General features: G+C 35.9%; 2 protein-coding genes across 2 annotated transcripts; both read right to left on the minus strand.

The window, feature by feature from the left end:
* Positions 1-650: 650 nt before the first annotated feature.
* Positions 651-4,250, minus strand: CBG21629 (the record flags this gene model as incomplete). The annotated part of the gene is made up of 6 exons (XM_002632651.1): positions 651-695; positions 870-1,022; positions 1,070-1,465; positions 3,109-3,336; positions 3,407-3,559; positions 4,188-4,250. 6 exons carry the CDS (start codon positions 4,248-4,250, stop codon positions 651-653), a joined length of 1,038 nt encoding a protein of 345 aa, XP_002632697.1.
* Positions 4,251-9,711: 5,461 nt separating this feature from the next.
* Cbr-ssu-2 lies at positions 9,712-16,116 on the minus strand (the record flags this gene model as incomplete). The annotated part of the gene is made up of 8 exons (XM_002632652.2): positions 9,712-9,849; positions 9,900-10,004; positions 10,053-10,152; positions 12,090-12,300; positions 12,415-12,554; positions 13,455-13,576; positions 13,698-14,023; positions 16,050-16,116. The coding sequence occupies 8 exons, from the start codon at positions 16,114-16,116 to the stop codon at positions 9,712-9,714; spliced, it is 1,209 nt and encodes a 402-aa protein (XP_002632698.2).
* Positions 16,117-24,925: the final 8,809 nt, after the last annotated feature.

Here is a 24,925-nt window from a genome sequence, read left to right on the forward strand (position 1 = left end):
AGTTATCAGATAGGTCAAGGTGAATAAAAACCAGACATAAAATTTACTTTTTCAAATAAAAAATATCTACCAGATTTTTTACTTAATCGAGATGGAGTATGTAAACGATCACAATTTTGGACTGAAAAATGCCTCGATCATGAAAGAGTATTTTTCTTTTTTTTGTCACTGATGCCTAAAAATTGTTTGAAAATTTTTTACTGATTCTTGACTTTATCATAAAGACAAATAAGTTTCTACTTCGTTCGGTCTCTTTTTCATAATTTAAGTTCGAATAATATATAACTTCATTAATTTAATGAAAATTTCGACAGAGAAAAAATCTGGAACACCCTAATGGAACACTGAACTTTTAGCTATATGTTCTCGGTACCTGTAAGAGATATCGAAAATTTGCAAACTACAAAAACGTTTGTCATATTATCAAAAACATTTCACTAGTTTATCACTTTTTGTTATCTCTCATAGGAACCGAGATAATAGGGCTTGTCAGACGTTCTATTAGAGCATAATTATTTCATGTAAAACCCGGTGGGTGCCACCGACAAAAAAGTGAATTGTTTCATTTTCGTTAGTGTATTCTATTCGTCTTGTTTTTTTCTGGAACACGTAATCATCGGGAGAGTAAAAATGAGCAATGGATGGAAAGATCATAGACGGTTGAGGTGACTTCCGGCTGTGGGGAATGGCGGGACCTGTAAGAATAGAGGTCGTAAATGCTCTCCATTGGATGTGCGCTCAATTATCTCAATTTCTGTAAGAGCTAGCAGAAAGTTGTAAACTGAACAAACATTGCTGACATTATGACAAACGCCTGTGATCGCTTAGCTTAGTTGGTAGCGGCACGGCCCCCCTAGTTCAACACTCACATTAGCTAATGTCTCCAGTAGCCTTGCAGATTTACTAGCCACATCCTTATTCGCATGATTCAACAAGTTTCGAGCCTGAGTTTCCAATTCTTCTCTCCCCTTCGGACCATAAATTGAGAAGTATAATGTATGAGATGGGTTGTGAAATGGGTCCTAAATCATAGCGTTTCAAAGGCAGATTTTAAGAAAGAAACACTAACCAAATTATGTTCCGCTATCCGATCGTAGGTCAAATTCAATGCATCCACCGCAGAAGTTGTACACAAAATCCAGGTCACCGCTCGAATCAGAACCTCTTCTCTATCGGTATCCAGAATTCGTAGAAGACCAGACACTGACTTATTTCCAAGGAGATAGGGTACCATATCGGGACAGCAGGAAAGATTTACTAGCAATCGAAGTGCATTTAGGTTTACTTCACCACGAACCCATAACCGATTCAGACAATGGGGGATGACAGGAACGAATTTTGGGATTTGTTCTTTTCGAATATTGATGGAGAGGTTGGTGAGGGCTTGCATCGCGACGACGACTTCCATTTCGTCTTCTGAAGTTAGACGAGAGACGATGTGGTTTAGTGCAAGTTTCATGACTTCCTGAAGTTTCGAAAAATTGGAATTATCCACTCCTTTAAAGGTGGGGGGACATGAAAAAATAATGTTCTCGAAATTTCGCTTAAATATGCCCCTCGAGGAGTTGAACTTGTTGGGGCGATGATTGAGGGTGCGGCGCCGCTACCGACTGAGCTACACGGTCAAAAAAAACGGTCGCCCGATTGCATACATAAAGGCGAGGACGACAGCTGTACGCAGAGTGACATTAAGCGTTGTACACCGTCACGGTAGAATGCATACTCTGGCCCCAAAAATCCCCGTAAAATCTCCTGTCCCCCCACCTTTAAGCTGAATTCAACTTGGAACCGGAAACAGTTTTTTGCGTTCTTTGAGCTCAAATATCTCAATCTCTATAAGAGATATCAAAAATCTGTAAACTACAACGATGTTGTTGATAATATGATAAACGTGAAATCAGTTGACAGATTTCCGATATCTCTCATAGGACCCGAGGTAATTGGGTTCAAAGTGAGAGCAAATCGTATTTGCTTTAATAGAAGCATATACATTTTGAACTCAATTATCTCGGTTCCTATGAAAGATATCGAAAATTTGTTAACTACTAAGATGTTGGTGATATAATGATAAACCAGCAAGCTGGAGCGCCTTCGGCGCGATATAATCTCTTTTTTCTATAAAGGCTCACGCAAATCTATATTTATTTTTTCACTTTTTCAAAAGTCCACAGACTGGCAGGGGGGCCAAAAGACGTCTCTAGCGTTTTATTTATAAGAAAGATACTTGATCAGTTGAAAAATTTTTGATTTTTTTGAAAGAACCGAGATAATTGTGTACAAAGAAGTGTCATTTCTATTACATTGAATATCGTTTATAAAAAAAAAACTAAATACTGTTATATGAATGTCATGAGACATCAATTTTTGTTAAATTTTAATTTGCGAGTAATAGTGATTTGAAAAAAAAGTTTAGATATTCTGTGAAAACGGTTACATTAAAGGTGGGGGGACAGGAGATTTTTCGTAGTTTTTTTGTAGCTAGAGTATGCATTCTACCGTCACGGTGTACAACGCTTAATGTCACTCTGCGTACAGCTGTCGCCCTCGCCTTTATGCATGCAAACGGGCGTGCGCTTTCTCTTTGCCCGCGTGGCTCAGTCGGTAGCGGCGCCGCACCCTCAATCATCGCCCTCACAAGTTCAACTCCTCGAGAGGCATCTTTGAACGGAATTTCGAGAACATTATTTTTTTCATGTCCCCCCACCTTTAAGGGTTCTATTAGAGTGATAACGGTAGGTTGGGATTCTATGAGCTAGGTTCTGGCAGTAAGAAGAATTGAACCCACCACCTTCAGATATATAGTCAGGCGTTTTACCCATTGCGCCAATTTGCCAAAGCGCCGGCAACGCAAGCTATGGTGGTGCCCCTCACTTTCATAAGGCCCTATCTTTCATAAGGCCCTATCTCTCTTGATTTTCATTCACGTGGCGAGACTCGGCGCCCACATGGCCCAACAGGTAAAGCATATGTTTTTGAATCTAGAACTCGCGGGTTCAATTATTTTAGGGGTCATAATTTTTTTGCTTTTTTATACGCTCCCTAGACAATATTGTATTTGTTCAAGTTGAGTTTATAAGTCTTTTCTCTCCAAATAACAAGAAATCTTACCATATTATCCGAAGAAACTGCCATATTCGCTATGCACTGAAGTAAAATGACTCTCGTTGATCTTGGCCAGTGCTTCGAGTCCGGTAACATCTCTACGACTCGATTCGTCAACCGAAATTCCCTCATGAGTAGCTGATTCGAAGGATAAGCTGTTGCATTAGACAGCACTGTTAGTAGGGGAAGAAGGAGCTCAGCGGTTGGGTCCATGCATTGAAGCGCAGAGAGAATCTGAAATTTCGAATGTTGAATTTGAGTCGGCCGGCCCTCGGACGCCGAGACAGTGGCCCCAAAAACCAACCTGTTTAGCATCAAAATCCGTCAGCAACTTCTGATGATGGTAGAGCCTATCTATAAGTGCTCGTAACCTTGGCGACCCAACCAGTTCAGCCGCCGGGTTTACAGTAATCCTCCATTCCGGATTGCTTTCGTCGGGATCTTTTTGAGGGACCGCCTAAAAAATTTTCAGATTCATTTTGGAAATTTAAAATTCTCATTTTCTATCTTTGCTACTTTGCATTCTATCCTGAGCTGTAAATAACATTTTAAGGTTAAAATGGTAAATTTGAAGTTTTCGTATTTCCCTTCAATCCTTGGTTCCCACGATTCCCATTGGCCCCCTTGTTTGCATCTTTATATTGAGGTACTGCTGGGGTACTCAATCTAGAGAAAATGAATGTTTGGTGGAAGAGAGAGCGGAGAGATTGCTCATCTTTTTCCTATTTTCATTCCCCACAATGATTTTCCCAAGGGGGAGGGAAATAGAATTGGAAATTGGTTGTGGTCGGTTAGATGAGGGGAGTACTAAAAACAAAACAATTTCGTTGATTGGTGCACCTGAGCCCAGCTATCTTGGTTCCTATAAGAGATATCAAAAATTGGTCAACTGATAAAAGATTTTTCATAATATCACCAACATTTTCATAGTTTTCATATTTTTGGTATCTCTTATAGGAACCGAGATAATTGAGCTCAAAAAACTACTTTTGAGTTTCAAAAAAAAATCAGTTCCAAGTTGTTTCTAACTAGGAACATTTGTTTCAATTCCTAATGGACGACACGGAACATGATAATTTAATTACCTGAAATCGTCCCAGCCTGGGACTTGCAATCTCCACGACAAATCCCGAGTTTTGTTGACCCATTTTGTGTGTATTTGAAGGTTAATGACTGAAAACTGGATTTTTAAAGATAAAAATAGAAACAATCACGATTAGAATAATAAAAAAGTGTTCAAAAATTACTGTTTTCCAAAGTTTTAAAAAATAAAAAAAAAATTTTGATTCAATCGTTTCATGATCATCAGAGGATATCAAGAAATTTATCATAGGTAGCGATTACAGAAAAGCGGCGGAGCCTATTTTTTCAATAAGAACAAGCTTCGAGAAGTTTATTGAACGTTTTAAAATAGGGAAATAACATGAAGATTCCTGCAAAATATTATGAATTTACAGAAAATGTGAGATTTGTGAAACGGTTAAATTAAATTTTTAAAACAAGGAATAGGAGGAATTATGAGTGTTTTGGTAGGATGCATTTTACGTCTTTGTGTACAGTGATCGCTGTTTACACCTTTTGTGGCTACCGTACCCCATTTATCTACGCCATAAGGTAGGTAAGCGCCTGCTGCGACCCCGTAGCTCTGTTGGTAGAAATGCAGCACCTTTGATATTTAGTTAGGCCTCAAGTTCGATACCCCGACTGAAATTTGGAGGAAAGAATCAAGAAAATGTAATAACGACTTTTCTTTCATAACTTTTTCCAGCTACACACAGTTTTCAAAATTTGCGAATAGTGTAAGAAACAATCGATGAGATTTTCGAAGACAATTTTTTATAATGTCCTAAAGCATGATTGAAGAATTCTCAATTATCTAATTCTATAACATCTTGTTGGAACAGTTTCAAAAACCTTACAATTTTGGTTACTATCGCTACAACCATATTTCTCCAGAAAATTGTTCTAGAACATTCCGAAAGTTGTGAAAAAAGAAGTTAGCGTTTTCGGAAAAGGGAGAAAAAAACGTCGGGGAGAAATAAAAAAAGAACGAAGAAAGGAAAAAAGAGGAAGACAGAGGAGGGGAACAAAAAAATCGACACAAAAGCAGTTGTGGGGACCCGTGAAAAAGGGGGGAAAGAAAAAGTATTGGGGTGGGGAGAAAAAGAAGAGAAAAGTGAGGGCTGTCTGTGTGTGTGTGCTCAAATAAATTCCGAATTCAAGCAATGGCTACAACTGCTTCTTTCTGTTGCGTCGACGGGCGTCGCTCAGGAAGAGAAGAAGAAGAAGAAGACGTCAGCTCTCCAGAAGAGAAGGGGGGAAAGAAGAAATAGTGTCTCGCACTTGAGAGAGCCATTGGAAAAGAAACAGAGACACAATTTTGGAAAAGAAAAGGAGGGAAGCGACTCCTCGAATGGTGTTGACATGCAATCTTATATGTGAGGAATGGAGAACGAGGGGGGGGGGATGATAGAGAGAAGAGACGGAGATGATGAAGTCGTTCGCGGTCGTTTAAAGGAGCGCATTGGGGGCAATGACGTGGTGATGGATGTGATGAGTTGGAGAGCTTAGTGTGAATAATTAGAGAGTGAAAAGTTAGCTTACTTATTGAAGCTTCTATATTAACTGACTATGAGCTATGCAGTTGCAAACTTGATTGAAGAGCGATGACACAGATGAAAAACAAGTTTGAACGTCAAAAGAATGTGTGAATTCTTTTAATGTGCAAATTGAATGAAGTATACTTACAATTAGGGTTCCGAAAAGAGCTCAGTCATGAGCTTAAGCTCACGTGAGCTCATCATGAAGCAGGCTCATACGAGCCTTTTTCGACTCTACGTCAAAGCTCATATAGGCTCATTTGACGTAATTATTGATTTTGATAAAAGCTCATCAAGGCTCATTTGCAAAAAAGCTCACGTCGACTCTTTTTCAAAAAAAGGCTCACGGAAACATAGTTCAAAAAATGAACTGGAAAAATGTTCACGTGGCAAAAATAATAATATCAACAAACACTTTAGCCAAATATTCAACTAATCAAGTGCCCTGATGGGCAGAAACGATGGTGGCCTGAAAAAAACAATGGTGGCCTAGAAAACTTATCTTGCAAAAATTAGGTCATCATGTGAAAATAGCCTAGAAATCATATCAGGTGCATATCAAGCCATTTTTTTTTCACTTGGTGACCTAATTTTTGCAAGTGAGTTTTAGACCATCAAGTTTTATGGCCCAGAAATAGTCTGGCATACACCTAATATGTTTTCTAGTCTATATTGACACAGTGGCCTATCTGTTCCTTGTTGAGTTCATTAGGCAATCATTTTTATGTCGAAGAAATCTCATTTTCACGTAAAAGCTCATCCCTCTTTTTCAAATTCGGAACCCTACTTTTCAAATAGCTCATTAAGGCTCATTTGATTTTGAATGAGCTTTTTGAAAAAAAAAAGCTCACGCGACTCTTTTTTAGTTTTATCGAAAAGCTCATCAAGGCTCATGAGCCTTTCTGTGATTTTTATTAAGAAGCTCATATGGCTCATTATAAATAAACAAAGAAAAGAAATCAGAAAAAAATCATTGAAATCATGGAAAAATCATGAGTGGCCATGGAATACTCTAAATATCAAGTCATTTCTAGGCCATTTTAACAAGGTGGCCTACTATTGCATGTTGAGTTCCCTAGGGCACCTATTTCTATGGCCTAAAAATGTTATAACATTCACCTGATACGTTTTCTAAGTCATTTTAACGAGGTGGCCTAGAAAACTCATCTTTCAAAAGTTAGGCCACCATGTGAAAATATCTTAGAAAAAATAACAGGTGAATGCTACACGATTTCTTCGACATAAAAATGGTTGCCTAAAGAACTCAACAAGGAACAGATAGGCCACTGTGTCAATATAGACTAGAAAACATATTAGGTGTATGCCAGACTATTTCTGGGCCATAAAACTTGATGGTCTAAAACTCACTTGCAAAAATTAGGACACCAAGTGAAAAAAATGGCTTGATATGCACCTGATATGATTTCTAGGCTATTTTCACATGATGACCTAATTTTTGCAAGATAATTTTTCTAGGCCACCATTGTTTTTTTCAGGCCACCATCGTTTCTGCCCATCAGAGCACTTAGTTGAATATTTGGCTAAAGTGTTTGTTGATATTATTATTTTTGCCATGTGAACATTTTTCCAGTTCATTTTTGAACTATGCTTCCGTGAGCCTTTTTTTTTGGAAAAAGAGACGTGAGCTTTTTTTCAAATGAGCCTTGATGAGCTTTTATCGAAATCAATAATTACGTCAAATGAGCCTCGATGAGCTTTTTTCAAAATCAATATTTTCGTCAAATGAGCCTATATGAGCTTTGACGTAGAGTCGAAAAAGGCTCGTATGAGCCTGCTTCATGATGAGCTCACGTGAGCTTAAGCTCATGACTGAGCTTTTTTCGGAACCTTATTGAAAAGCTCATTTTCACGTAAAAGCTTATCCCTCTTTTTTAAATTCGGATCCCTATTGTGGAAGTGATTTTTGGGGGTTTCAATTTTTAAAAGTTTATTTTTCCATTTTATTTTTATGTTAATATAGTATCTGTCTTTATATTATTCTCAGTTTCATTAAAATTCAAAATTCCAGTTTCCTAATTTCAACTTTAACATCTTAAAGGGGGACTCCGACCAAAAATTTTTATTGCATTAAAATGTGTTAAAAGTTATATATTTTCTCGAATATTATTGCGAAAAAATTAAAAAAAATCCGAAATTCCCAAAAAACGCCGTTGAAAAGGAAGAAAATTCAAAAAAAGGTGCCGCCGGGGGACGAGGATTTTCAGTGAGAAACCTAGGCCACGGCAGCGGGCGCCTTTCCTATGTGGCAAATTCCCGGATTTTTTTCAATTTCATGTCCGGCAGGTAAAAAACGTAAGAAACCACTGTCGGCGACTTGAAAAAAAGGCTGTCAGGTGCCGTGGCCTAGGTTTCTCACTGAAAATCCTCGTCCTACGGCGGCACCTTTTTTGAATTTTCTTCCTTTTCAACGCCGTTTTTCGGGGATTTCGGATTTTCTTTGAATTTTTTCGCAATAATATTTGAAAAATAGATAAATTTTAACACATTTTAATGCAATAAAAATTTCTGGTCGGAGTCCCCCTTTAAAACTCATCAAAACAGTAAGGAAAATCTTATTTTCCTACCCCCAACGTTCGTAAATAAAATCAAGTGAGTAAATCATTTACCAATAGGAAAATAATTTTCATGAATACCAATCACGGTATTTTCCAATGTGTAAATTGATTTCAAAAAGTAAACGTAATATTTTCCTTTGGTAAATATTTTCCTTAGTAAATGCATTTACCTAGGTAAATGTTCATGAAAACGACCTCTGTTCAACTTATGACCTAAAATCATGAGACCAATGAATAAAAAATGTGCATTGGAAAAGAGAATTCAGAAAAAAACTGTAAACAATTGAATAATTGAAATAAAGGCCGTTTCAGTTGACTGAAACGATTCTTCCAAAATGTAAAAATCTTTGAGTCGAATTAACACAAGAATGTCGGGAATAGGGCTGCAGGCAGAGCAGTGTGATTACAGAAAAAAAATCCAGCAGCATTCAATACGAAAATTGAAACCAAAAAGAGTGTGTAAATGCGCATTCGAAATTATGACATTATTTTCTAGAACCAATAAAGCCATGAAAGAAAAATAGAAAATGTATAGATTCAGCTATCAGCACCTCCTTTTATAGAGGTTTATTAGCGATTCAAATAAGTGCCACGAACTGATAGAGAGGAACAGATCAGGAGAATAGATATCAGTGACCTAGTTGAGAAGAGATCAAAAGATTGCGAATTGAACTTTTGAAAAAAAACTGTAACGTTGAAGTGAGAATTTTTTAAAACAAAAAGTTGTTACCAGATTGTTGAAACGACAGAATTTTCCAATAGATCTGAAACCGTCACTTTTTATGCCTCAAACCTTCTTGATTTTTATCAATTTTTGAAGTTCATCAATCGGAATTTTTCCATGTTTCATTCGATTCAGAAATCCCAATATTAATACGATGTTTTCAAAAGCACTCTGATCTGATAATATAAAAAAATGAATTAAAAAATTATGACTTTTAATGATGACAAGCCATGAAAATAACGGAAAGTAGATTTTCCCTATGATTGTATCAAATAAACTTTGAATTTTTCTGTAATACCTACACACGGCTCAGGCTGCGACCCAGTTTCCGACATTCTTGTGTTTATTCGACGGAACGAACAATTTTGAAGAATAAACTTTGAAGAAAGATAACTTTGAAGTATAAAAAAGCTTTTGAGGACTTGATGGGAAAAAAACTTGATGGGACATCCCCACAAATTTCATTTTTGAACGAAAACTTCAGGCGTTATTATTTTCCCTCAAAAGTGACGGATTCCCAAATTATCAACAATCTGTGAATAAAAATGCGACTTGTTTTCTGTTTCACAACATTCTTGAACAAGTAGCGAACTTATTTTTTCCAATTTCAACATATACCTGCATACAAGCCAAAAAATACTTTATTTGCATCGAAGACACCATGATAGCTAAAGAATTATAAATCGACTGATCGTCTCAAAAATTACAATTACAAAATCACACATTTCGACGGAAAATTCGGGAAATAGCATAGCCTCTGTGTTCCGTACACATAAAACACTCCCTTCTCATTGCCTACAGTGAAGTGCACTTTGCTGATTGGAATTGCATTCATGTAATGGCGTTGCTATAATTAATAGGGTAATTAAGGGTAATTAGTTAATTAAGTATAGTTACCCGAATCACTCGACAAACTCCCATGCATTTCTGAAGATGTTGCGCGCAGAAGAGCTTCGACATGTTGTTCACGTCTTCTTGCGGGTATTTCGAGATGGGGATGATCTGGAAAAAATGGGAAACAGATTTTTCTGGGAAATGGGACCAACTCACATATTCCTGCTCTTCCTCAAAAATTCGTTTACCCTCTGCTTGGAACAGTAACTTTTCGGGAATCTCACATTCCGTGTAGTGCTCGGATTTTTCGTTTTTGCTGGAATTTTATGTTTTTGAAATAAAAACTGACCAGTCGATTTCCGCCGCCTGTCGGCGGCTACAATCTCCTGGCTTCACTTAAAACGTTTGAATCTCCAAACCCAAATACTGAAATTTGGAAGTGGAAAACTGAGAATGTAAAAATTCAATAATTCAGAATCTGAACTATTCTGAAGTTAGGGATGCAGGAATTCCGACTTTTCAATTTTCCCTTATTCTGCAACTCCAAAATCCCGAGGTTTCAAATTCTAATGTTTGGAAACTTGAAATTTCGGAATTGAGAAAGTGTCAACTTCCTAAAACTCGGCTATTTTTGAATATCCGAATTTCCAAGTTTTTCCCAAAAAAATTTCAAAGGTTTTTTTTAATTTTCTGAAATTTCTTTGATTTCTGAATTTCAAAATTCCTGGAATTTCTGAATTTCGACATTCAAATATTTAAAATTTCGTGTATCCGAAAGGCATCGGAATCCGAATTCAGAATTTTGAAATTTAAAATATTCAAATATATAGAAAATCAGATATTTGGAAATCGGAAATTCGTATTAAAAAGCCCTCTGAAGTCATAGAAACACCGAAATTATCTTCGAAATGCCGAAATTAAAAAATTTGGAAAATCAGAAATCCAGATCATTAACTTTTAAAAATTCGGAAATTTCAAAGCTAAAAATTCGGAAATTTGGCTATTGTGAACTTAGGGAGAAGCTCAATTTCTGAAACTGAAGATCCTGAAATTCCCTGATTCCAAAAAACGGAAATGCTAAAGTTTGGAAGTTTGGAAAATTACAAAGTTCTCAAATCCCTAACTCGGAAGTTTCTGTATTTCGGATCTCCCATTTTTTTGATCTTTAGAAATTTTTGGATTTTAGATCTCAAACTTTTAGAATGTCTCAATTCACCAAATTTCAAGTTATCTGTATTTCCGAATTTTTATGTTTGAGAATTTTTCAAGTTCCAATTTTTGAGCTTTGAAAATCTGAATTTCAGAGATTTCAGATTCTAGATTCAGAAATTCAGTAATTCGGAAAATCGGAAAATTGAAAATTATCATATTCTTAGAATTTGAAATCCGGGCGAACCCGACATTCTAGAAAAATTAGAAACCAAATTACAACAAAAATCGCAAAATCAGTAGAATCTTAGTTTTTGTGTAATTCGGAAATTCAGAAAGCCCAAACAGTTCAAGCAACTCAGTAAACGCGCTCCTAGTTTCTCTCGCATTCTCATTTCCCCCGTTTTTTCATTATTTTTTTCCATCTCTTCGAACTTCAGAACTCAAACTGGAAAAATATTTCCGCAAAATCAAAAAAGAGGGGGTTGGACGGGAATGACGTAAATATTATTTTCAAAAGATTTCCACTGTAAAAATAGAATAACGTCTCCAGAAGACGTCAAACTAAAAATTTCGAAAAACGAAAAGTTCATCTCGCTGCTATATCGAATTATCTGTGAAAATTTGGGAAATTTAATCTAGCGATGACTGCATTAGGAAAGGTGATACGGGAACAAACGGACACACACACTCACACACAGAATTTGGTGATTGTTAGTGGTAAAGATATCTCTCGATAACGTCGGTTTTATTTCAGTTAAGAGACCCCCCCCCCATAAATTAAAAAAACCCCAAAAATACTAAAAAAGGAGATACTAAAAAATGAGATGGTTTGACTTATCTTTTCTATAAAGTTAGTTATAAGCTCAAAGCTGTGAAGGGTTTGAGAAACGATCCTTGTCACTTTTCGGCCTTGACCTTTCTACAGTTTCAAGTACATAATAATTTGGTAGAATTTTTCAACTTCTATTAATTCCATTTCGGCAGCATTCAAAATGTTGAATATGAAAGAAGTTATGATTCGGGCCGTCACTGGCCTGCCCCTACCCCGCCACTGACCCGCCGCTGGTCCGTGTCAGCCCTTTCCCATGGAAGCCAACTCACAAATAAACTTTAATCCTCGTATAATTCCGAACCGATCCTGTTCCAGAGCACGACGTACACGGCTTCTTTCCACCGCCCTTACAATGATGGCACTCCTTAATTCCACGACCATGACACATATAACAAAGATCGTGGGTCCCGATTCCAGGTGGTGGAACCCCGGTTTTCGACATGAAATGCATGGGAGTTCCAATTCCGTAAGTGTTGCCTCCTGTGGGTAATTAATTGGGTAATTAACAATTAAGATATTTGGAACTTCTACAAGTTCCACAACATTTAGAGGAAACTGAGGAGTCACAAAAAGCGTTGAACAAAAGATGCTTACCACTTCCAGACCCACCATGTCGAACCATTGCAGTTGAAGACGATGCGTAGCCACGGGAGAGGTCAGCGTGAGGAAATGTGGCTATCATTGGATGGGTGTAGACTGCTGGATGGGCGACACCAGATTTCATACCGGTTCCTCTGGAAAAATTATAATTTTATGCTAACAATCCTCCTATAGTAATGTTTTGTGGAAAAGTATCAGTCTTCCAGTAATCGAGAAATTGTAATATTTTTGTCTGATTTATTTTAACACTCTTTCTGAATTCATGTGTTACCGAATTCCATTCATAGATTCTCTAAAAAGTTTCCTTATAATTTTTCTCATATAGAATTTGAACTCGTGGTCAAAATCTCAGGCGTATTGCACTGCTACCGACTGAGCTACGCGGTGACTTGAACTTACACTTCGAGCTCAATTATCTCGGTTCCTATGAGAGATATCTTAAAATTGACAACTGATAAAATGTTTGTCATAATAGCCCTAACATTTTTGTAGATTTTTGATATTTCTGATAGAAATTGAGATAGTTGAGCACAAAGTGAGAGTATAGGGTGACGTTCTACTAGAGCATTTACGGTAATACAAGAAGGCTTGCTATGTTTTTAATTTTCAAAATTTCAAAACTAATGAAAAGTTTTAGGTGTTGTACGTTTTCCTCAATCAGTGAAAATTTTCAAATCTCCTCAACTCTGTCAAAATTTGAAACAGCAATTGATTTTCACAGCAGGGATAAAAAAAATGTTAACGAATTTCGGTTTTTTCTTAACATTTAATGATTCGTTGAACCTGGTCCGAATACTGTAATTACTAGCATACCGATTTCATATCTGGTGATTACGAAACAGCGAATAAAATTCAAATTTTTATTTGCCTTTATTCTTATCAATATCGCGATTTTTTTTCTCAAATGCTGGTGGAGCTGAAACGGCAAAAATAGTTATTCAAAACTGGTTTTGCAAGAGTCAAAAATAGAGGGTTTAGAGTGTTATCTGAGCTACGCGGCTACAGTTCACCACCCCGCAAAAATGCAGACTTACCGACAAAACGAGCACTTATCAGTACCGTATCCTCTACAGTGAAAACAGTGGATAGTTCCTTCTGAGTTGCAAGCGGAGCAGGGATTGATTTGGCTGGAGCCAGGCATTTCAAATACGCGGACCTAAAAAATCTTGAAAATTGGAGTAGCTGGTGAATGTAGAACTAGAATGTAGAATCGTTTGATTGTATTTTTTGACCACATATTGAAACAGAAAACTTTTAACAATTTAATCATGTCCTACCTGATCAACAAACAATTGATTCGGTAGCACTTCAAAATCCCACGGACTCAAAGCCCCGCCCCCTCCGGACAGCGAACATGAAGCTTCGCTCATCGTTGCAAAATTAGCTGCTTCATTCGCTTCAGAAGTTGACCGTGCTTCTGTAAAAGACTCCAGAATATACTGAATACTTGTCGATGTCTCTATCCGATCAAAATTCATTTTCCGAACTGTCTTATTTTTCCAGTATCTGTGCCGTTTGACCTCTCGTTCTAGTGCTTCCCGACACTCGAACTCTCCGAATGGAATGATATCGTCGAAATAGTGCATTTTGCTCGTGGCGGTGGCTGGAAAAAATTGGTTGAAAATGAGCAATCAAATTGTTGCGAGATACATTGCCAATTTTTACAGAGATTTTGAAACAGCAATTTTGAAACTGAACGTCATGCTAAGTTCTTATTTTGAGCTCCCTTATTTCGGTTCCTATAAGAGATATCAAAAAGCTGTAAACTGATAAAATGTTGGTGGTATTATGACAAACATTTTATCTGTAGACAGTTTTTTATTTCTTTCATAGGAAGTGTGATAATTGAGTTCGAAGTGCTAGAGCTACGCTGCCATGGGAGGAGTTATGATAAGCCCACGCAAAATGTGTGAACACACATAACTGTACACCGCCACGCCAACATGCAGACTCTCGCTCCACTAATGATTCAAAAAAATTGGGTTTCACAAACTCGGTATATTTTTCCATTATTTTAGAGAAAGTAATAACTCCCTTCCCCCGAAATTGTGAAAACAATACAATCTATTTTCTAAAAAATATTTAAAAATTGAAGAAAATATCGAAACAGCTCTATTTTTATACATCCCGCCAAACTGGGGCATGTGTAACATGAGAACTTCGTTTTTTTTAGTTTCTATTTTTTACCGATTTCGACGTTTATTTCGTAGAAGTAGTTATTCTGAACTGAGTTACAGCGGACAAAGAAGTATCGTCAAAATATGATTTTTTGCAGAAATAAGGAATTTTCGAAACAGTAGTCTTTATAACAAAATATCAAAAATGAGTAATTGGTCATTTTAAAACTTATTTTTTGTTCAACATTTTCAATAATCAGATAAACAGCTAAACTTACTGTACCGGTCAATAAAATACACAAACACCCATTTTTCAGTGGATTTTTGTCTATTATGACTATTTTAAGAGTGTGGAACTTGGTTGTCAAGTTTACGATCACTTTGACAATTTTGGAGGGTGTGAAACAGATCTAGATTAAACTTTGCGTTCACAGAATTTTTTGAAAATTCCTAGTTTTTCAATTTTTGTCCGATTGCTTAAAGACACCCTTTTTTGACCCATTTTTAACTGACAACGTAAAAAAACAAATTTCTTCCAGAAATCGGTAAATTGCTGAAAAACTAGGAATATTCCCGCAAGATATCGTTAAAAAATATTTTCCCTCCGGAATATTGAGTTTTCGAAACAGTCATTTTTGTACCAAAAATGGGAGATGGTCATTTTGAATTTTTAAAAACATTTTTCTTAAATGATCATCTAAATTTTAAAGAGCTAATAGTATTTACTAAGTGAAACAGAGCAAAATTGAAATAATATTGAAGTTGTCGTAACGTTGTATAACTGAACTACGCGGTTGAACTCGGCTCTTGGCCCCTAAAAAGAATAAAAAAATAATACATATTTACAGTTTCAGGTACTTTTCAAAATAACACGCCTGAATATACCAACTCGATCTTGCAGTGATGATTTTCTATTTTCAGGACGATTTCAGAGATATTTAAAAGTTACTGTTTCAAAATCTTGAAAAATACAATATTCTTTCTCTCGATAATTCGAAGTAGATGATGAAAACGAAAAAAAGAAAAAGAACCTTTGAACAAACCTCTAGGTTTAGAAACATCGAGAAACGGGACGAGTTCACTTTTTCTGTCGGTATACTTAGAGAACATTCCGATGAAAGAATATGGGCGTTCAGAAATCTCAGAAATCAAGCTTCTCAAGCAATCGAAAACGAAAAATCACATCGAGATGAGCTGGATGTGGGAAAATTGCGACACTTGTCAATTTATCTCATCCGTATCATGGGGAAGCAGTGCATCAGCTGCCCCCCTCCGTGCTCCACGGAGCAACTTGGACTCTCATCTTCTAAGAGAAGAGAGAGAGTTCATTCGTCAAATTGTTCTACTGGAGAGAGCAAGTATTCCAAAGTGTTACAAATACTCCTCAGGGATCCCCCTTTTTTCTCTACATATCTTTTTTTTTTGGGAAAAGTTCTAGATATGAAAAATGAGCCTGACTTCCAAATCTATTTTAGTTGAAGGAGTTAAAAAAAAACAACTAAAATAACTCACTTGAGAATTTCTTGTGCTTCTCCAGATCCTCATCGGGGGGTAGCAAACTGTTGAAGACGTCTGTCATTGTTTTGGGGGGTTCTGAAAATGAAGATGTGGAAAAATAGGTTTAGCGAAGGTGAGAGAGAGAGAGAGAGAGAGAGAGAGAGAGAGAGAGAGAAGGATGAAATATGATACATATAGAAGAAAAAAGGGAACAAATCAAGAAAAAAGAATTCTGACATGTGAGTCTTGAAATCTGTTTTTTCCAGATTTTCAGCTATTTTTCGAGATTAGTAAGCCGCTTTTTGAATTTTCATAGCCATGAAAATTTTCTCTGTTACGCTCTATTAACGAATTCAATGAAATTTAATTCCAATCAGTCCATTATCGTTCGTTTGTGGGGGAATCTGCTCATATTACTAGTAACATAATTGCGAACTGATTTGCACTAAACGAAACCCATAAAATTCTCAAACCGTCAACTTTAAGCTCAATTATCACGACTTCTGTGAAAGATATCAAGAATTGATCAGTTGGTGAATTGTTTATCATATTATCACCAATATTTCGTCGTTTGATATTTTTTGTATCTCTCACGGGAATCGAGATAATTAGGTGGGCTTCTATTAGCGGAAATACGATCAGCTTTCTAACACAATCAAATTACATAAATGGTATGTAAGTTAACACCAGTAAGAAACAGAAATTACTGTTTCCAGATGTCCAGGAAGACCTTGATGATTCAGAATTGCTCATTAATTTTCAAGAATGAACTAATTGCATCGAATTTCTCTTTCTGTTCACCGAATTCATAATCGGTCCTACTATCTTCAATTTTTATTAAAAAATAATCAAAACTCTGGGAAGCAGAAAAAAAATTTGTACCGCTACACATTATTCATTTATGATAAGTATAATTAGGAGAAATTAATGAGAATATGTTGAAAGAAAAAATTAAAGATTCATCAAGTGTTGAGTTACTGGAAAAGCCTTATTACTTTTCCCCTACTTTTTCCTATGAAAAACATCAATGAGAAATAGAAATAACATTAAAAAATTCAGTTTCTCTATGTCCCCAAAGGTTTTGATAATCCAAAATGACTCATTGATATCAGGCAACTCTTTATTTTTTTACACATTTTTTCAAAAATGAATTAAATGCACCGCACTTCTATTTTACTGTTTACCTGCACAATAGGCTGATCTAATACTTTTTTCCATTTTCAAAGAATTTATGAAAATTTTGAGGAACAGAAAAAAATTATACCGCTACACATTATTTGTTTATGCCGCGTTCAAAGTTGATTTCCAGGAGTAATTTCCTGGAAAAACGCTGTCCAAAGCTGCGATTGTTTTACAGATTTACAGCAACAGTAAACTACTGTATCACTCGTTTTGACTGTGTTCTTCCTGTTGATTCATGTCGATTTCGGGTCTCGAAGCGGAGGCCTCTGGAAAACAATGCCAGCTTTAAACAGCATTTTTCCAGGAAATTACTCCTGGACATCAACTTTGAACGCGCCATTATGAGAGGTTTAATAAGAAGAAATCGATCCTTTCCAAATGTTTCAAACTGAAAATTGCAGATTCGTAAAGTTGTGATAGGTGAGAAACATATAAGTTCAAGACTGCGTTTCAGAAAATGTCGAAACGAATTTCATTTTTCAAAATTCTGATAAGCTATAGTTAGTCGAAATCAGCAAAACTGAATTTTTCAACATACAGGTGGTAGATTAAAAATAGGGTGAACCTGAAAATCACAGTTTCATTGACATCATAAAATGAAGGTTTTGAAAGGATTCTTAGTTCCTCTCTGATCGTTATGTATCGAATAAAACGCAGAAATTTCTTGTGCTTCGAAAATACAGATATTGATTTTTGTCAAAGGGAACCCACGGAAGAAAATTAACATACGATTGATTTATCACTTTTTGGCAGAAAACGGAAACTGTCTTGAAATTGAATATTACTCTTTCAAAATTATCATAAACTTGAATTCAGGTTCAATTCTATACTAGGTACCCTCATCAATTAAAAAAAAATGGAAGCAATTGGTGGAGTTGAACTTGTGGGTCGAATATTTAAGGTTGACTCCACCGCAGTCATTTTGAGCTCAATTATCTCGTTTTCCATGAGAGATATCAAAGCTTTGTTAACTAATAAAATGTTTATCATAGTATCACCAACATTTCATAAGTTTGCTGGATTTTGATAGCTATAATAGAAATCGAGACAATTGAGTTCAAAGTATAAAAGTGAAAACAGGATAAAAACCCTATAACGGTCCCGATTAAAAATGGAGATTACACAGGTTCCACTCCATAAAAACTTGGAGCATCATAAAAAAGAGCACACATCTCAATCTATGTAAAAGCTGGACCCAAAAGTAAAGGAATGCATAAAAGTGTATAGCTTTGAAGGCTTCGCTTTTTGCTCTTTCCTTCAATTGGATTTTTCGAAAAACCACGCGTTTTCTTTTATAGAGAGAGCTCAATGCTCGCAACCAACACACATGGTGAAACTAAATTGGAAAGAAAAGAGAAAGAAGAAGAGTGGAAAAGTAGAATAATATATCATTCCGTGTCTAAATAAAGGGAGATGATGCACTGGGAAAAACGGGGGAAAAAGGAAAAAGAGCAGTCTCAGGACTCGACGGATCCTTTTTCTCATTTACAATCCCTCCTGACTGCGCTGGCGAAAGAAGGCGTTAATGAAAAAATGGATAAAGGAGAAGGAGAAAAAATGCAAATCAAATCCGGCGCTTTGCATGGGAAATGAGAGTCGGAGGGTCATGGGAATTGTTTAGGAGCCTTTAAGGTTCGAAAATGGAAAAGAAGGAGAAGAAGAATAATGAGCAATGAAAGGGGTTACTGTAGATACGTGAAAACGACTGCGTCCTAAAATGATAATTTAAAATCTTCAAGAAAGTTACTTGGACATTGAAACAGTTGAAATTGGCAAGTGGCAGTTGAATTAATTAATCGAAAGTGCAGAAATAGAGAACAACAGCAATTAATAAAATAGTGAAACGGGAAACGCGTTATTTCAATTCCAACTGATCATCAATAATTTGTACTTTTTAAGAATATTACTTGGATATTGAAACAGTCCAAATTGGAAAGTGAAAATTGGGTAATTAATTGAAAATTCCCATTTTCAGAAGTCTCGACTCCTGTAAGAGGTATCAAAAAGTTGTCAACTGATAAAATTCTGCCGATATCATGATTAAAATTTACTCAGTTTACATTTATTAATATTTTTCATAGGAACCGAGATATATCGAGTCGAAGGTAAGAGGGTCCTTTAATTAGGATTTTCAGTTTTTGCTTTTATTAATTGACCTAATTCACTTTTTACCGACCTTCGACTCAAAGCGTGTAAGGGAAGTGAAATAAAATATATCTGATAACTATACAATCAGAAACTGTAATTTTCATGATTTTTTTAGAGAAATAAAATATGTTTCAAATTAGCAATATAGGGTAATACAATAAAACCCTCCAATCGAAGTCGTCTTACCGTTGCACCAAAATATTCCATGTTCCTGATAAAGATATGAAAAATGTGTCAACTTACAACATTTTTCTGATATTATGATAAACATTTATCAGTTGACCATTTGCTGGTATTTGTTCTAAAAGTCGAGATAAGCAGACTCAAAGTTAAGAGGGCGCTTGGGTCTTACAGTGCTTTTTAAAAATTAAGTTTACAAACACTACTTAAGCTCTCTCAAGCATGATAATATATCATCTGCTTATAATTTCACATTGCTGAAACAGTAATTTTGCTTACTTTACTTTTTCAGATAAAAAAGTTTATTCTATTTCACCCTTATGAGGCTCGAAATTGCGATAAATTGGATCAAACATTTGGACTATCAGAGGGGTGTGTCGTTCTTTGGAATTAGTTTGACTAAAAAATTATTTCTAATTTCACCTTCCTGAAATAATATTTTTTTTATTTAACTTAATTTTTCCGGAGTGAAATATCAATAAATTTTAAAAATTCTAAAAGCCAAAGAGTTTTTTATTTCACAAAACGTTCTATTTCATTGAATCCTCAATTTTTCAAAAAACGAACAAAAATTTACTGTAATCGGTGATTTTCCTATTTTTTCTTGTTCCAAAAAAAACCGATTAAACTTCCTGGTTCTAGGATTTAGACTACTATTTTGGGTGGCATAAAAATAAGATTTGTAAAATTCGCTAGTTTTCTTTTGTTCGGAAAATCTGATTTTCCGGATTAGCACCCGTTTTTCCACTCACGTCATACAGAAAACTGATTGGTATTTCAAGACTGAAATCAAACGAGATGAGCGGCCAAAAAAAAGAACATGAAATTGCAAAAAAGGAGACAAAATCGAGATGGCATGTCTATATATTTTTTGACAGCAACTGGAAGTTGGAATAAATTATATGAGACGGGTCTAGAAAACAGACACGGAAATTTTGCAAAAATAGATCTCAATTCACAATAAATTCAGCTATTTGAATAAACAAGACATTGTTAAGACTGGAAATTTTTAAATTAAAAATTTGCATTTTTCGGTGATTTTTTGAAGCGAAAGTACTCATTTTTGCAACTGTGTACATAGATACAGTACCCCATTTGTAGAGCTACACAATCGCCAACTAACACTTGTAAGCGCGTAGGTCAGTTGATAACACCGCATCTCTAGTATTCCACCTAGAAGTTCAATTCCTCAAAGGATTTTAGAATTTAGAAATTTTTTTCATGCCTAGAATGATGCCAATTTCTTTCAGTTTTTCTCAAATTTTTCCGTTTCATGTCATTTGTAAAATTTTGTAAAGATCTCTTCAACTTGTTTCTTCAAACACTATACGTAGTACATATTACATACATTTAAAGTGAGAACGACATTCTGGAAGTTTGGCAACAAAAAAAATCATAAAACTGGTGAAAAAATTCTCGATATGTGAAAATAAAATATACAAAAATTTGAAATCTCACTTTTTCAAATACCGATATTTTTTCCAATTTTTTTTGAAGCTAATACACAAAGAATGTTCTAAACAACTAAAACCATATGTATGAAAAATTTGAAACAGGTGGCGTTTAAAAAAACCAAATTTTCGGTTTCATGAAGTTTTTTTGATAGGAAGAAAAAAAAATAGAGAATTTAGTGAAACATACAAATATACAATAATTTCATTAATTTGCTCTTTTGAAACTATTCTAAAAATAAGTTGGTGTAAGTTGAAGAAAATAATCCGTAATTCAAATAGTGGTAACCAGAAAGCAATTGATTTTTGAAACATTTTATACCCAACGTCTCTAAAACATTAAAAATTTCAAATCTCAGTCATATGAAGCTTTAGAAACACAAAATCTTTAAAAAAGTGCTGTAAATATGCCAAAACCCTCCCAAAATCCCGAAAAACGTGTCGTATAAAAAAAAGGAGAGCGAAAAACCAGGAGAGAAGGGCCCAGTAGGCCCCGCCCACATCATTTTCCATTTTACGAGTCCAGTCAGACTTAGATACTAACCAAAGAGATAGAGAGAGACGCAGAGATTAGCTGAGCAATGTGAAAGAGCACAAAAGACAAGAGAGTCCTTCTTCTATTCCTCACGGGAGAGAGAGAGACTCGGCTCAATAAGTTGATGGCCATCTGCGAATGTGTCTGCGTATCTTTCAAATTAGTACTCTCTATTACTGCTCAGATGTCTGCGTCTCGTTTTCTAGGTTGGCACATTGAAAAATGTGCAATGGCACACCCCACAGTTGAATATATTTTCTTTTCGGTGGTTGTGTATGTATATTGAATTAATTTTCAAGTAGTACCGGAACATGTTCAAATTTGTTTTCTTAAAAGAACACAAGACGATTAGCTAGTGAATTAGAAATGAGAAAAATGATAATTATTTGGAACATGGAAATTTTGTGTTTCAGTAAACTTCTTTTGGTTACTTGTGATATTTCTAAAATTTGGGAATATTGTTTCGGGGTTTTTTTCCAAACGAATTATGGTCTAAAAGTATTACCGAACTATTTTAAACAGAGAACAATTTTTTTCAAGTTTGAACATAAATGAAAACACTACTAGTCAGCGCCTCAAAAACGAAATATTTCAGATTTCTGCCTTGTTCGGACCACAAAACCTGTAATAGAAGGGCCCCCCCACATTTTCCACTTTGACCCCAATTATCTCGATTCCTATGCGAGATATCAAAAATGTGTCAACTAATGAAATATTTCTGATATTATGATGAACGATTCATCAGTTGACAAATTTTTTATATCTTTGACAGGAATCGAGAAAAATTGGCTCAAACTTTGGTTATTAAGCCTTTTATTACAGGTTTCACGGTTTTTCACACTTTTGCCTCAATTGGATCATTTGCTATTATGTTCAGTTTTTTGAAGAAAAACAGGGATCTGGAAATGCTAAAAATTATGTTGTTCCTGGAAAATCTAAATTTGGTTCAGTAGTTCCTACTGAATTCACAGAAAATAATTTAGATTTAAAGAGTATTGGTTTTTGGAGGCGGGGCTTCATGAATCGACACGAGCGGCGTTCCAAGATTTTCCGTTTGTTAATTCAACAAGAATTTCAAAAGTGCCTCAGAAAATGAAAAAAAAAACTAAAAATAAGATAAAAGTGAAACATAAAAATTAATTTTTCGGTTTCAATAAATCGTGATATGATGCCTGTTTCGAATAAATTGCTGCGAAGTGCGTTAAAAAATTATAAAACAGGATGAAAATTTGATGAAATTTTATATCAATGAATGGAAATCATAAATGGTATTATTCGAATCTGAAAAATGGCCTTTTTAGGTTACATATAAAATTAACTGTTAGGAAGTAATAACACCAATTTTCGAATTTATTTTAAATAATAAAAACTTTATGAAACTGAAAATGTTGCTTCTTATTAGGTTGGCGGGAAAGTCTTTGTCACTCTGTTTGTTTAATCACTGTTCTCGTATATGGAGGCTGTGTATGATATCGACTCTAGTGAATAACAAGGTGATAAGAACCTTCCATATAAACAAGTCCCCATCTCCTTCCCTGCTCCTCATCTGTAATTGAAACGATATGTTTGTTCCCACTGCTATTCACATCAGACATGTTTTGATTTACCTCTTCCTATCTCACACCACGATGAAGGATTCGGAAACTTTCTTGAAGAATGTGTACAACACACATGCCCCTCACTACAATACTATTCGCAATTGGTTCCATCGTTTCGAAAAAGATGACTTCTCGCTCGATGAAAAGGATCGCTCTGGGAGACCCCGTGAGTTGGATTTGGACAAGCTGAAGCACGCATTGCAATCGGATCCATTTCAATCTAGCCGTGAACTAGCTGTCACATTCGGAGTTCACCATAGCACAGTCCTTGAAGGTTTGAAGTCTCTTGGAATGAGAAAACTTTTTGGTCGATTCATACCTCATCACCTGACTCAAGCCAACCTTGACCGCCGAGTAGGCGATTCGATAACTCTTCTCACTCTCCACGCGGGCGATCGATGGCTGGACCGGCTAATAACCGGAGATGAGAAGTGGGTCTTCTACGATAATCACCACAGGAAATCCCAGTGGGTTGGAGAAGGAGAGAGCCCACAGGATGTCCCCAAACCCGACCTTCATCCGAAAAAAGTTATGCTCTCTGTGTGGTGGGGAGTGGACGGCCCCATCTACTGGGAACTTCTGCCCGAGGGCAAAACAATAACTGGAGACCTCTACACTACTCAACTACGAAACCTCAAGAAAGCAGTCGACCGTTCGGCCCTGAAAGACAAGAAAGTGTACTATCAACATGATAACGCTCGCCCACATGTTTCGAAACAAGTGAAGCAGGAGCTGATGGGATATGGATGGAATGTTCTCCCTCACCCCCCGTATTCTCCTGATCTTGCTCCTTCCGACTATTGGTTATTTGGCGATATGACACGTGCCTTCGAAGGAAGAAGCTTCAATTCCCGTGGAGCGGTCGAAGCGGCACTCAAACAATACTTTGCGCCCGGCTGGATTCTACCGCAATGGAATCCATAAATTGAGGGAACGTTGGAGACATGTTGTTGATAATGATGGACAATATAATTAATTATTCGGTTATTTTTTCTTTGAGAAATAAACTATTGAAAAAGTGACAAAGACTTTCCCGCCAACCTAATAAAACGATCATTTCTGTTAGCTTTTAGAAACCAATAAGTTAGGTCAGAGAAAAAGTTTTCGCACCGTTTGGCAGAGTCTTTCAACAAAAAAAGTCTTCAACAAATTTCTATTAAATTGAGGATTTCTATTAATTTGATTCCCGGAATACTTTTCATTAAGAACGTACGGCAATTTTTTTTCTCAAAACTAATTTTCGAACGGGGTCCTACATCCTAGAGGGCCCTTCTATTACGGGGGCCCTTATATTACAAGGGGCCTTTCTATTTTTCCAAGCCCTTCTTAGGGGTCCTTCTATTAAAGGGGCCATTCTATTAGAGTGGCCCTTTTAATAGAGGTTTTACGGTGCATATATGAAAATAAGACAAAGGTGAAACATACAAATAGGTTTTTTAGTTTCAATAAATTGTTATTTATTGCTTGTTCCGAATGAATTGCTGTGGAATTCGTTGTTATCATAAAAAAAGGATGAAAACTTGATGAGAAAGCTAAAATTTGAAAAATAGCTGAGAAATTACATATCTCTGAACGGAAACTATACATGTTGGTCTTCAGAATTTGAATATTTATCAGTCAATATATTTCGCCCAACTTTGAACGACCAGCTTTTCGAATTTCTTTTAAATCAATAAAAACTTTTTGAAACTGAAAATACCGTAAAACCTCTAATAGAACGACACCCGGATCGTCCACTTTGAGCCTATATATCTCATTTTCTGTGAAAGATATCAAAAAGTGGCTAACTAGTAAAAT

The sequence above is a fragment of the Caenorhabditis briggsae genome, assembly GCF_000004555.2.
Source record: "Caenorhabditis briggsae complete genome, chrIV, whole genome shotgun sequence".
Taxonomy (NCBI): domain Eukaryota; kingdom Metazoa; phylum Nematoda; class Chromadorea; order Rhabditida; family Rhabditidae; genus Caenorhabditis; species Caenorhabditis briggsae.